The sequence below is a fragment of the Gossypium arboreum genome, chromosome 8 (assembly GCF_025698485.1).
Source record: "Gossypium arboreum isolate Shixiya-1 chromosome 8, ASM2569848v2, whole genome shotgun sequence".
NCBI classification, from domain to species: domain Eukaryota; kingdom Viridiplantae; phylum Streptophyta; class Magnoliopsida; order Malvales; family Malvaceae; genus Gossypium; species Gossypium arboreum.
The window spans coordinates 4,099,816-4,113,814 of NC_069077.1; the positions used below are offsets into that span (position 1 = coordinate 4,099,816).

General features: G+C 32.6%; 1 protein-coding gene and 2 long non-coding RNA genes across 3 annotated transcripts; all 3 read right to left on the bottom strand.

Moving 5' to 3' along the window:
- Window positions 1-1,507: 1,507 nt before the first annotated feature.
- On the bottom strand, window positions 1,508-3,593 carry LOC128279382 (uncharacterized). The gene is made up of 3 exons (XR_008269437.1): window positions 2,246-3,593; window positions 2,030-2,129; window positions 1,508-1,748 (listed from the first exon to the last, which is right to left on the bottom strand). It is a non-coding gene; the product is annotated as an uncharacterized LOC128279382 (long non-coding RNA).
- Window positions 3,594-5,720: 2,127 nt separating this feature from the next.
- LOC128279383 (uncharacterized) lies at window positions 5,721-7,139 on the bottom strand. The gene is made up of 2 exons (XR_008269438.1): window positions 6,669-7,139; window positions 5,721-5,971 (listed from the first exon to the last, which is right to left on the bottom strand). It is a non-coding gene; the product is annotated as an uncharacterized LOC128279383 (long non-coding RNA).
- Window positions 7,140-7,302: 163 nt separating this feature from the next.
- On the bottom strand, window positions 7,303-10,326 carry LOC108468113 (receptor-like protein EIX2). Its single transcript, XM_053031685.1, has one exon. It carries the CDS (start codon window positions 10,324-10,326, stop codon window positions 7,303-7,305), a length of 3,024 nt encoding a protein of 1,007 aa, XP_052887645.1.
- Window positions 10,327-13,999: the final 3,673 nt, after the last annotated feature.

The following is a 13,999-nucleotide window of genomic DNA, read 5'->3' on the forward strand; positions in this document are numbered from 1 at the left end:
TGGGCGTCGCGAGGGTGCTAATACCTTTCTCGCGCGTAACCGACTCCCGAACCCTATTTTCCTCTGGATTTTCGCGTAGACCCAAATTCAGCCTTCATTTTTGTTCAAAAAAAAATTTTCTTTTCTAAAAAGAAGATTTATTAGGTGTCCGATCACACCTAGAAAAAAGATCAGTAGTGATTCCTTTTCTCTTTAAAACCGAAATTTCATTTTCAAATTTTCAAATAATCGCCTCAACTAGCGATCAAAGCGAAATTTTTACGTAGCTACATGATTGATACGAGAATTCAACTGAATTTTGAAATAGCAAAAGATGAATGTTACTGGGAACAGAGGGCTAGACTCAATTGGCTAAAATTTGGGGATAGAAATACAATTTTTTTTCACAATTCAGCAACTCAACGACGACGAAAAAATTGGATTCATAAGTTGCAGAACGATGAAGGCAGGGAAACGGAGGCTTTGAATGAAATTGAAGCTGTTGCTCGGTCCTACTTTCATAACTTATTTACGGCTGGTAATAGAGGAAATTATGATTATGTGCTGTCTGGCATTGACTGTTGTATGTCTGAGGGAGATAATGAGAAATTAACGGCAACGTATACCAGTGAAGAAATTCGAGAAGCGGTATTTGAGATGGGGGCGACTAAAGCACCAGGGGAGGATGGGTTTCCAGCTTTGTTTTACTAGAAATGCTGGCACATTATTGGAGATGAGGTTGTCTCTTTTTGCTTACATATTCTTAATGGCGATACGAAGGTTAGTTCGTTAAATTACACTAATATCGTGCTTATCCCGAAAAAAATAATCCGGTAAATATGTCGCATTTTCGTCCAATTAGTCTATGGAATGTTTTATACAAAATATTGGCGAAGGTGATTGCAAACCGTTTCTGAAGAGTGATATTGATGAAGCGCAAAGTGCCTTTATACCAGGACAATTGATCTCGGACAATGTGTTGATAGCATATGAAATTCTTAATACGATTAAACATAAAAGGCAAGGAAAGAAGGGATTAATGGCAGTAAAGCTGGACATGAGTAAAACGTATGATAGGGTTGAATGGAGTTTTTTAAGGGCAATAATGATTCGAATGGGGTTTGCTACAAAATGGGTTGAAAGGGTTATGAAATGCATAACATCTGTGTCTTATTCAGTAGTCATTAATGGATTGATTGGAGAGAGATTCCAACTAACCAGAGGTCTTAGACAAAGAGATCCATTAAGTCCATTTTTGTTTCTATTATGTGGAGAGGGTCTATCGAGCTTGATGAGACTAGCGATACAGGAAGGAAGCTTAAAAGGGGTGAAAGCCAGTAGGAGTGGACCAACGGTATTGCATTTTTTATTTGCAAATGATTGTATTCTATTTGAGGAGGCAACAATTTGGGGTGCGAATCGACTAAAAGCAATTCTAAGCTATTACAAATCTTGTTCGGGTCAGCAGGTTAATTTTGAAAAGTCTGTTGTTTTCTTTAGTAAGAATACTACGGAGGTGAATAAACAGTTAAATAGCTAGTCTATTGACAATTTGATGCTCGAAGGAACCAGAACGCTACCTTGGTTTGCCAAATATGGTGGGTAGGAGGAAGAATGAGTCTTTCCAAAATTTAAAATATCGTATTAAATTGCGTATTGACAACTGGAGTAATAAATACCTATCTCAAGAAGGAAAAGAAGTCTTTATTAAAGTCATCCTTCGGGCGATTCCAACTTACACGATAGCATGTTTCCTACTGCCGAAAACCCTATGTGATGAAATGGAGGGTATTATTGCGAAATTTTGGTGGCAAAAGGGAAGAGGAAAAAAGGGTATTCATTGGTGTACTTAGAAGGAGCTTTGTAGATTGAAGGAAAATAGAGGTTTAGGGTTTCGAAATTTAAGTCATTTTAATATCGCGTTTTTAACTAAACAAGGCTGTCGATTGATTATTTACCCTAACTCATTATTAGCAAAAGTATTAAAGGCAAAATATTATCCACAATCTAATTTTCTTGAGGCAAAGGTAAGAAAATTACCTTCCCTTACCTGGAAGAGCATTTGGGCGGCAAATGGACTTCTTCAAGATGGATTATGCTGAAGAGTGGGCAATGGGAGGGATATTTCCATTTGGAATGATTGTTGGATCCTAGGAATAGACACAATCAATAGACACAATATGACAGACAACGAGGAGTTGGAGTTAGTCTCAGATATAATTGATTGTTCGAGCAGAAAATGGAAAACAGAGTTGATATGCAATACCTTTAATAACGAGGTAGCTCACAAAATATTGCAGATCTCTATTGCAGGAACTAGTCATGAGGATTTTCAAGTTTGGAAAGGAAAACAGTCGGGAGAGTTCTTTGTACATAGTGCCTATAAACTATTACAGAATTCTTTACTAAATCCTAGAAGTAATTTAATACAGGCCGAATCTAAAAAATTTTACAGCAAACTATGGATTTTACAACTTCCTACAAAAGTTGCAATATGATCTGGCGTTTTTCCTGGAATTACATGTCCACGTTTGTCAACTTTAGGTGTAAAAGGGTACTGTAACACCCCCTACCCGTATTCATTGCCGGAATAGGGTACAAGGCATTACCGAAGTTTACTGAACATTTTTAGATAATTTTGAGTCATTTATTATTCATATTTTGAAATAATCATAACGTCTCTCTATTGGGCCCTCGAAGCCCAAAACATACATTAGAAACCAACTGGAATAAAATCGAGATCATAAAAAATTTCGCAAAATCTTAAATTATATTTTCATCTAAGTACTTACCGTTTCAATGCTTCTTATAATTAAACATGTTACCATTCAATCAATAACTTGACACTTGTCTAAGCGTCAAACAACATTATTAGTATACTTGCACATATTTCATATAAATTCAACATTGATATACCTATTTTCTCAACATATCACACTTGAGTTTAATAATAGTCTTAACTTACATAATTTCCTTGTATCAACATATCAAAGATAATTATATATGTACATGTCACAAAATATATTATTCTCTTACTGTTTCTTCATAAGCATATATCATTCATTTCGTTATATCAATATTTCATGCACCATCATTTCCTTATATCTTGTAAATATTTATTTCGGTAATAGTTCAGTATTAAACTTAACATAAATTAAATTTCATGTACCTATACTTATTTCATTTATCTATCTTCTTAATTATTTCATATAACTATTTTGTACATATATTTCCATATGACCAATTCCTGTAAACATTTCACACAACCATTTCATATAACCATTCCATCTGATACATATTACCTGAATATCGATTGTTCAATAGATATCTTGGCGTTTCTCTTCCTTGATCTTATTTATCTTCGACATGATGTCATAGTATCTTTCAACTATAATTTTACTTGTTTTCTGTCATGTTGCCATGGTATCTTTCAACCATTGTCTTGTTCATTTTCCCGTCATGTTGCCATGGTATCTTTCAACCATGGTCTTACTCATTTTATGTCAAGTTGCCATGGTATCTTTCAACCATGGTCTTATTCATTTCATATCACGTTGCCATGGTATCTTTCAACCATGGTCTTACACATTTCATATCAGAGAGCACATTTCATGAACCTCATCCTTACGATGGGATTACCGGTCGCACTAAATCCCAGTAATATAAACTCATAGAGTATTGTCGAGATTACCGGTCAGGCTAAATCCGCAACGACAATTACTCTAATAAGCTTGGATCTAAATTACAGTCAAAGCTAAATTGCACCTAATTCGGATTACCGTCAAGGCTAAATTAATTTTTCACATATTCTTTGGAGGGCTATATCAGATAGGATCACCCGTCCAAGCTAGATCCTTTTTACCGTCAATTCTTTTTCAGAGATCCATCGAATTTTCCTTCTATTCAACCGGGATTTTTTTCCCTTTTTTTTCAAATATATCAATGTTTCATAAATTTCCATATAATGAACATTCAAATCATATTCATATAAAAAAATATGCATTTCAAGAATTTAAAAATATAATTCAAGTTACACGAACTTACTTGGCGAAATTGCAGAAATATCAAGGGGCATTTTGGTAATTTATCATTTTCCCAATTTTCACCCGATCTTAAATTAAAAATTTCATTCCCTTCAATTTGGTCATTTTTGACATTTTTACAAAATTACCCCCTAAAATTTTACTTTTATTCAATTCAGTCCTTAAGCCTAAAACATGCAAATTAGCCATACTAGCTAGATATTCATATATATTTTCCTCCTCCTCCTCTCCATTCCACATTCTTAATGTATATAACACACTTGTAAGTAACATTATCTATAATCTTTATTATTTACTTTTATGAATATTCAAGCTGTCCATCTGTATCATAGTCACTAAATTATTTATATCTGGAGCTATATAACTTCAAATTAAGATCTACTAATTTTCCCTGAAACTAGACTCATATATATTTTTACCTTCAAATTTTCAGAATTTTTAATTTAGCTAATAAGTACAGTTTATTCTTTAAAGTTACCCCTGTTCTGCTGTCTAACAGTTCCGACTCTTCTTCACTAAAAATTGATTATATCCTCGTACAAGATTCAAATGATGTTGTAATTTGTTTCTTTGGAAAATAGGCTCATTAAGGATTCTAAACATATAAATTTAAGCCCCTAATTATTTTTATTCAATTTTTTATGATTTTCCAAAGTCAAAACATGAAAACCCGAAATCATTCTGACCTTGTCTCATAAAATTTATTATATCTCATGATTCACAATTCCATTGCTTACATCTTTTCTTTTATAAGAAACTAGACTCAATAAGCTTTAATTTCATATTTTACTCATCCTCTAATCAGATTTATACAATTTTTGGTGATTTTTTAAATTTACACTACTGCTGCTGTCCAAAACAGTTTTAGTAAAAAATGTTGATTTCCATTTTGCCCCAAATTTCACAGTTTATACAATTCAGTCATTGCTCAATTAACCCCTCAATTGAGATAATTTTTCTCAATTAATACTTTATTCTATAATTTTAAACATTCTTCATAACCCTTAAAAATCAGAACTTTAGCATTAGACATTAATTCCAAACTCTTTCTTAATTAGGTCCTAAAATGAATTTCCATCAATTTTACTTGATAAAATCATTATATACCAAAAGTAAAGCTTCAATTCTATGATTATTCATCATATTATTTTACCACTCATCCATAAAAACTTTAAAATTAACTATGGAATCAAAAACTAATGAAATAGTAAGTTGGACCCAATTGTAAAATTCCAAAAATATAGAAATTTCAAGGAGAAAGCAAGAATTAAACTTACATGAAGCTAGAGTATGAAAACCAGCTTGAACCCCCTTCCATGGCTGTTTTTCATCTAATGAATATGAAGAGAAATGAAGAAAATTTTAGATATTCCAATTTAGTCCTATTTTTATTTAGCTATTTTTGGCAATTTTCCAATTTTATCCTTATTTCACCCATTTCCTGATTTTTCTCAGCTATCGCCGCCCAAAATATCTCCTTTAGGCTTATTTTCACTTTGGGTCCTTCCTCATTTGACAATTGAACTATTAATCCTTTTGACAACTTTTACACATTTTTTAATTTAATCTTTTTTATTTAATTGACCACCCAAACGTCAAAATTTTCTAACGAAATTTTAATACTACCTTATTGACATTCCATAAATATTTATAAAAATATTTATGGCTCGATTTATAAAATCGAGATCTCGATACCTCTTTTTCTCAATTTCTTGACTAAATAAATCTTTATAAAACACAATTTACTATTACAAAAATATTTTAAAAACTACATTTAACTCGTAAATATTAAATAATATAATTTATGAGTTCATTTGTCGGATTTGATGGTCTAAAACCACTATTTTCGACATTGTTGAAATTCAGGCATTTACAAGTACTCACGAACGTCCAATGCCTCCGTTGTAGCTCAGGGGATGAGGATTGCTCTCACATATTCAAACACTGTCCTACAAGTATAGAAGTTTGGCATCTTTTAGATCTCTCTTGGGTCAATAATAACTTAATCTTTGAGTTATGGGACTAGATTATCTGGGTATTCATGAAAGAGTCTGAGGAGCAGAGTCGACTTTTCTGTTATGCTTTATGGCTATTTTGGTATTCCAGAAACCAGTTTGTACATGAGCAGGTGTCTATAACAGGAAGACAACTAGCACAGAAAATTCTAAGTTATAAGGTTGAACAAGAGGGGACGATAGCAAAGCAGGAAAACCCAAATAAGGCTAGAAGATACAGAAATATGGAAGATTAAAGTGCACTTTGACGCGGCGTTTGACAAAAGAACTTTCAAATCTGTGTCTAGAGTGGTGGTTTGGGCTTAGGGACGAATTGCTGGCCTCGAAGGCGGTCCTTCACAATAATGTTTCATCTCCGTTCGCGGCAGAAGCATACGCAAGATTGGAAGCAATTAAGTTAGGGATTTCAATGGGTTTTCAAGAAGTACAAATCAAAGGGGATTCGCGAACAGTAATCAGAAAGTGTCAATCAACAGAAGCAGATAAATCAGTAATAGGAGCAATCATACGGGACATTCAAAGTAAGGGTGTTCATTTTCAAACAATAAAATTCCAACATATTCCCAGAACAGAAAACTCGTGTGCCCATAAGATTGCAAAAGAAGCTTTAGCGAGCGAAGTAACCTCTTACCTAGTTCAAGAAGACCCGAATCTACCAAACTCGTTTCCGGAAGAACGTTGGGGAAGGAGACCAGACTAGAAGATGATAGAAAACAGTGGGTGAAGTTTAGGGGATAGCAATGGATGTATCTTTTTGGGCAGAGCTATCGACATAATGGATTGACAACCTTGAAATAACGATTCAAAAAGCATTGTGGAGTTCAGCTGTCGTTGAAATGACTTGGGTTGATTAGGTTTATCTTTTCTCTAAATGCATTTATTATTTTTATCAGTTTCTACTTTATTCTTTTTCTTTTTAAGTTTGCTTTTAAGAAACTTAAGATTATTGGTTATGTTCTGAGCGTGGCCTTTTTGCTTCTTTACTTGATGGGCAGGTCTAAGGCCCATTTTTGTAATTATTTTCTTTATTCATTAAATAAAAGCCCAATCGTTTATATTTCAAAAAAATATATATATATAAACGAAATTTGATATTAATAAGCCTACCTTTAAACAATTAAAATAGTAAATTTTATGTTAATTTGATATATCTTTTGGAAATCCAAGCAAAATTTATTAATATTTTATTTATTTACAAAATACATAAAACAAAGCAAACTCATAGGAAATACAATTATTTCTCTAAACTCTGCATTTGGTGCAAACTAAGTCCTCCAGGAAGAAAGCTTGCCTCCAATGGCTTCCACCGTTGCAAAGTAAGCCAACGCCCATGATTCACTAAGAAACAACGGCCCTAATACGCCCCAAAAACCCACCAAAAATCCCACTGCAACACTTACATAAATCATATACTTTTCCAACCATCCTTCACTTTCTTCATTTCCATGGCTTCCATTAACAACATTCTGTGGTGTTTCAGCTTTCTTGCTGCAATTTTCATTGATTGGAGGCCCACAGAGTTGATTCCCGATGTAAGAAAACTTGTCAAAGCTTTGAAGTTGAGTGCTTGATGGGATTCTTCCTCTCAAATCGTTGTACGATAAGTTCAAATGACTCAAGAAATTCAAGTTGGACAAGCTTTCTGGGATTGAACCAGACAAATGGTTCCTTGAAACATCGAGAGATTCTAACATCTTAATGTCGCCAATATGAAATGGAATGTTTCCTCTCAAGGAATTCCCTGATAGATTCAATGATTGTAAGCCTGCTAGATTGGTTAGTTCTTTGGGAATGTTCCCAATGAGATTGTTGTTTGAAAGATCCATGGTGGTAACCAGTGAAAGTATGGTGCTATATTCACGGACTCTCCCTTTCATTACCAGTAATTCATTCCTTATGAACTCCCCATCAACGAAGTAATCAATGACTGCATCAGTGTCATTTGGCTTGGTAGCCATTGCAGTTAAATTCTGGAAACATGTTGGTATTTCCCCTGACAGATTGTTCACACCAAGGTCCAAGATTTGTAGTGAACTAAGCTCACAAAGTTCGTCAGGGATATGGCCATTGAAAGAGTTTGAACGAAGACTTAGAATCACAAGATTTGGAAAAGTTTTGCCAATCCATTTTGGGATGTATCCATTGAACTGGTTTTCACCAATATCAAGCATGAACAAGTCACTGTTGTTCTGCAAAGTCAATGGAAGCTCACCAGTCAACTTATTGTTTCTAAGGTTCAGAAACATGAAACCCAAATATCCTAAAGAATCTGGGATTTTTCCTGTCAGATTGTTGTTTCCCATATTTAGGACTCGAATGCTTTGCCATGGCAGCCAACAATCTGGGATTTCACCTGAGAGAAGATTTGTTTCAAGCTGGAGAAGAAACAGCTTTGGCTCACCCAACTTGTAATTACACAAAAAGCTTGAAAGTGAGCCTGAAAATGAGTTGTTTGAGAAAAACAATGTTGCCACATCAGGGAGAATCCTTGGCAAAGGACCTGAGAACCTGTTTGATCTCAAATCCACTAGTTTATGAACTGACAAAAATGGGATTTCACCTTCAAGTTGATTATGGGAAATGTTGAGGGACACCATTTTGGAAGTGAAGTTCCAAAACCAAGAGGGGACAACATCTGCAATCCCTGCACTGGATATGTCTAAAGTAGACAAATCCTTCTGAAACTGAATCCATGTTGGGAATTTGGGGCCAAGGAACCAGTAACTCAGTTCAATAGTTTGACACTGAAATGGAGGAATCCAGTTTGAGTTTGCTTCAAACTTCAACTTGTTTTGAGATGCCTTGAAAACTCTGAGTCTTTTGAGACTAGAAAAGAACCCTTCTGACACTGCCCCTTCCAACAGATTATAAGCAATATTCATATATTCCAGATTCATGGGATTTTCAAGATGTTCAGGAAGATTTCCATCTAATTGATTGTCTGAAACATCAATATATTGTAGAGATGAAAGGTTCCCTAGAGAGACTGGAATGAGCCCAGAAATGGAATTCTGAGAAAGAATGAGATAAGAAAGGCTTTTAAAGTGTCCAAGTTGATCAGTCAAATGGCCTGAAAGATTGTTATTTGCCAGATTCAAAGATTCCAATTTATCTGAACAGCATATAAACAAGATCTTTAAGGTTTCTGATATATCCTGACGAAGCTTGTTGTTTGAAAAATCAAGCTTCCTCAAATTGGAAAGATTTTCTAAGGAAATTGGCAGTGTTCCTTCAAGCTGATTTGCTGACAAATCAAGTGTTTTGATGGAACTCAAGTTTCCAATGGAATCTGGGATTTTTCCTTGAAGAAGGTTACTGGAAAGGCTGAGGAATTCAAGATGGTTCAAACTGAACAACCAAACAGGCAATGATGAATTGAAAGAGTTTGTGGAAAGATCAAGAGATTTGAGAGATGAAATGTTCTGAAAACTGCTGGGAATCACACCTTCAAAGGCATTTCCACTAAGATCAATGGAAACAAGGCTATGAAGACTGAAAATCCAAACAGGTACCGAAGGGGATAAATAGTTGTTTGAAAGATCAAGAACTGAAAGTGATGAATAATTAATCATTGTTGATGAAGGGTCATTGTCAAGAGAACACGCTGACAAATGTAACTCTTTTAAAGAAGGAAGTTTACTGGTTACCTGAAGCCAGTCAATGGCTTTACTAAGGTCCACTTGACTCAAATCAAGAAACTCCAATGATGAAAAACCAGAAAGCCATTGAAGGTTCTTAGCTTCAAACAACTTGTTACTGTTACCTCCAAGGTTAAGATGCTGCAGTTTTGAGAGATTCCCAAGCTGGTGAGGAATGACTCCGCCAAAATGAGCATCAGACAGGTCAAGAAAAGTTAAACTCTCCAATGAACCAAGGAAACTAGGAATCAGGGTGCCACCAAAGTTGTTATGGCTAAGATCAAGATGAACCAGATGGTTCAATGAAAGCAATGAAGGGTTTATTTTACCTCTCAGGATTGATCTCCAATAAACACCAAATTCAGCATCTGACGCATAAACAGGAGGGCTTGAAGGAGGCTTCAAATCCAATTTGTAAACATGGCCTGTGATGTTATCGCAGTAAACTCCAAGCCATTTGCAACAATCTTCACCATTTTTAGACCATGAAGATAGCCTGTTTGAACGATCAATGATGTCTTGTTTGAAGTTTAAAAGAGCTTGTCTCTCACTCTCAATGCAGACAACCATGCGATTGCCTTCACAAAAGGTAATCCCAGTAGGTGCAAAAATGGGGATAAAAGCCATGAAAAACAGTGTGAAACCTCTCATTTTTATTTTTTATTTTTTATTTTTTTGCTTTCATATACGACTTGAGCTTCATACTGATAATGGCTGCCAATTTATATTCCTTTAACACTACAGTTGACTATTGTTTATCTACAAAAGTATCCACAATTAACGCGTTTAAAGTTGAATAAAAACTAAAAAGTTGGTATGGTCCCAATATTTTCTGCAATAGTGGAAATATAGATTATCATCGCTCACTATTGGTGCTTCACTAAAGTTCAAACGAAAAATTATTCATTGAAAAGAATGTCAAAGAAATAAATATTGTTTACAAAAATGTTCCAACCAATGAGAACGGTAGCGATCAGTCCAAGATTCGATTATGAATAACCCAATTTCCTTTCCTTTATAAAAGAAATAAGTTAAGATCATATTTATTATGTATACAAAATCATACTTATAATCTATATTTAAATATATGTCCGACAAATCTCAAAATTATATATTGAGTTTTATTTAATATATAATTGTATATATGAATTTTAATTTGGTACAATTATACACGTAAAATTCTAATTAATGTATTTTAAAATTTTATTTTTAATTTAATCATACATATTTTAAAAATAAATACATCATTTTATTTTTATATTAGATAAATATAATTACTTATGTATGCAATATATAAATATAAAATGATGTTATATCAATAATTGTTAATAATTTACAAGAATTTGATCAAATCAAAATTTCATGTATAAAATTATACAAAATCAAAATTCATGTATACCATTATACATCAAACCATATTTCATGTATAGTTTTGGGATTTATCCCATATATGTTTAATATAAATATCGAAATAAATGTAAAAATATCATGGAAGCTCTTATACTAAGAGCTAGATTACATTCACTCATTTTACTAAAAATAGGTAAATTTGTAATTGTACCTTATATCAAAGAGCAAAATAATAATTTTTAAAAAATTTCATTTATTTTACTATTAATTGACTGCGTCAAGGTGAAGCCAGAAAAATTTGTTAGGAGGGGCCGGATGAAATTTTAATTTTTTATAGTTTATATTTTTATAATTTGTAAATGATTAAATCGAATTTTTATAATTTTAAGGGGGCAAAATGCAATTTTACCTTTACTAATTTAAAATTTTTGAAAAATTTCAAAGGCCTAAAATGCAATTTTAAGTTTTGGGGGGGCCGAGGCCCATGCTAGCCCCCCTGGCTTTGCCCTTGCTGGCGTGGTTGGCAGAATAATCAGATAATTACATGTAACGTGTTATGTGTACCTCATTCCGATGTATATGGACTAATTTTAAAAGTAAAATAAATAAAAATTTTAATAAAATTAATTTATTGTTTAATCTAATATTTAATGAAAATAACATCGAATAATGTAAACCTAAATTAATTGTTGTGGAAAAAGTTTCTTCTTTTTTCTTTTTAAAGAAAAAAAAAAGAGAGAGAAAGGGAAAAAGTTAGGGTTCCCACTTGTTTATTATCACAATATTCGAAAGAACATAAAAGGGGAAAGGAAAAAATGAAAAAGAAAAATGAAAGTTTTAAGTCATTCCACTGACTCGTTGACTCAACGTATCAGACGGGAGAGTGTGGCAAAGTCAATGAGTACAGAGAAATTTCCAAAATATAATTCCAATTGAGCTCAGTTAGAATCTAATAAATAAGTGAGACTGAATTATTATTTAAACAAATAACATATTTTATTTAAATTTGATAATAATAGTATAATAATATTTTTTTTTGAAAAACAATAAAATGAGATGGGATGGATCTTGATAAGAAAATTACTATTTAAATTTATTTATTTGATAAATTGTTGAATAATTTTTCGTTGTGTCTCATTAGAGGGGACAATCGAATATTTATATACATAGTTACTGTTCATGGAATTGACGTTCTTAGTAGACTCTATAGATGCAGGACACGTGTATTTTTCTAGGCTATCTGCTAGACTTTATGCCCCCCACATGAAAACTCATTGGGTATATGCGAGTTAAGACCACGAGCTCCCCTTGCGAGCACCCCATGGCATGTGCGAGCTGAGACAACGAGCTCTCGTTGTTGACTTCTCATTGTAAAGATTGCGTGTATCCATACAGTAGAGCGCCTTAGCCAAATCGTGGGTAGATAACTTAGGCCTAACCTGGTTCTCGGGTTGGTGATCATAAGTACATAACAATGATATTATCCATTAAATCGTCATCATATAAATATATAGGTAGATGCTGATGGTATGGGTGCTATAAGGTTCTAGTTTTTCGTTTCAACTTTTTGGTCAAAGTACGATGATTCTACTATTATAAACTCGTAACGATCTAAAATTTATGGATATTGAAAAGTGCATTTTCGGGTCACCGTTTTCAAAAAACGGATTCGTAAATATTTATTAAAAATATTTACGAAGATAGTGGTGAGGTTAATTAGATTTTGTTTAGGTGAATTTGTCTAAATTAAGAGTAATTAGGTATAAAGACTAGATTGCAAATGGGCAAAAGTTGAATTATAAAATAGAGAAAAGTGAAGGGACTAAATTAGAATTAAACCATATCGAACAAGTGTATGGTAATAAATAAATACATATGTACTAATAATATACACATGTATAAAAAATAATAAATAAGTATTACTTAGTATTTAAGTATAAATATATATTATATAATATAATATTATATTCGTATAATAATAAAACAAATAAAGTAAATAAAGAATAAACAAAAGAAAAGAATAGAAAAGAAAGAAAGAAGGGACGAAACAGAGAAGGAAAAGAAAGAAAGAAAGAAAAAGGAGAAATTAGGGTTTAAGGTTTAAAGGTTTAATTGGTTAGTCAATTTAGTCCTTTTTTGTAATTTTGATGTTTTTAGGATTCTAGAATAAAATACTACTTGATTTATGTTAAAATTTTAGAAGTTGGTGAATTTTTAGAAGTTGTTCATGTTGAATAAATTGAAGTGTTAGGGGTTAAATTGATAGAATTTCAAGTTAGAAGTGAAAAAGGGATTAAATTGTAGAATAAATCATAAGTTTTGAATAATAAGGACTAAATTGTAAAATTTTGAAATTTAGGGTTTTATGGTGAAATTAGAGAGTTAAGTTTAGTTTAACTGGAAAATTGAATGAAAAATAAAGAATGAATTGTGAAGAAAATGGAGTTAAATTTGATTAAGGACTAAGTTGACATTTAAACAAAAGTTGAATGAAAATTTAAAATATTCAATGTGAAATGGTGTTGTATTGATGATTTTTAATTGTTTTTGGTAATGGCATGTACCTAGGTTATTTTGTCTGGGTCATTTTGAGAAATGATTGTAAGGATGTTATAATATTAAATGGGTTGAATATATATATATATACTGAACATATATGTGTCATGTTTGAAGCTATTAAGTGATGTGTTTTGGTTAAAATTTGTATGAATTTAGAAATGACTTAAATGATGTTTAATAAAATTATTTTGGATATTATATGTGAAATACCTCTAAAAAGTATATTGGTTGAGCACTTAGGATGATTAATTTGACATGTTTTAAATGTATTTGAATGTGTTTTGGGTTGGTTGAATGATTGGTTTTTGAGTTGCTTGTTGTTTAAGTTGTAGGGTTGGTAAACTTGATATTTAAGGCTCATTTTGAGTCTACAAAACTATCACATGGGCATGTGATTTGGCCATGTGTCCCCTGT

What these genes read in the sequence shown, in the direction of transcription:
- LOC108468113 (XM_053031685.1), bottom strand. Translation starts at nt 10,326, where the DNA reads ATGAGAGGTTTCACACTGTTTTTCATGGCTTTTATCCCCATTTTTGCA.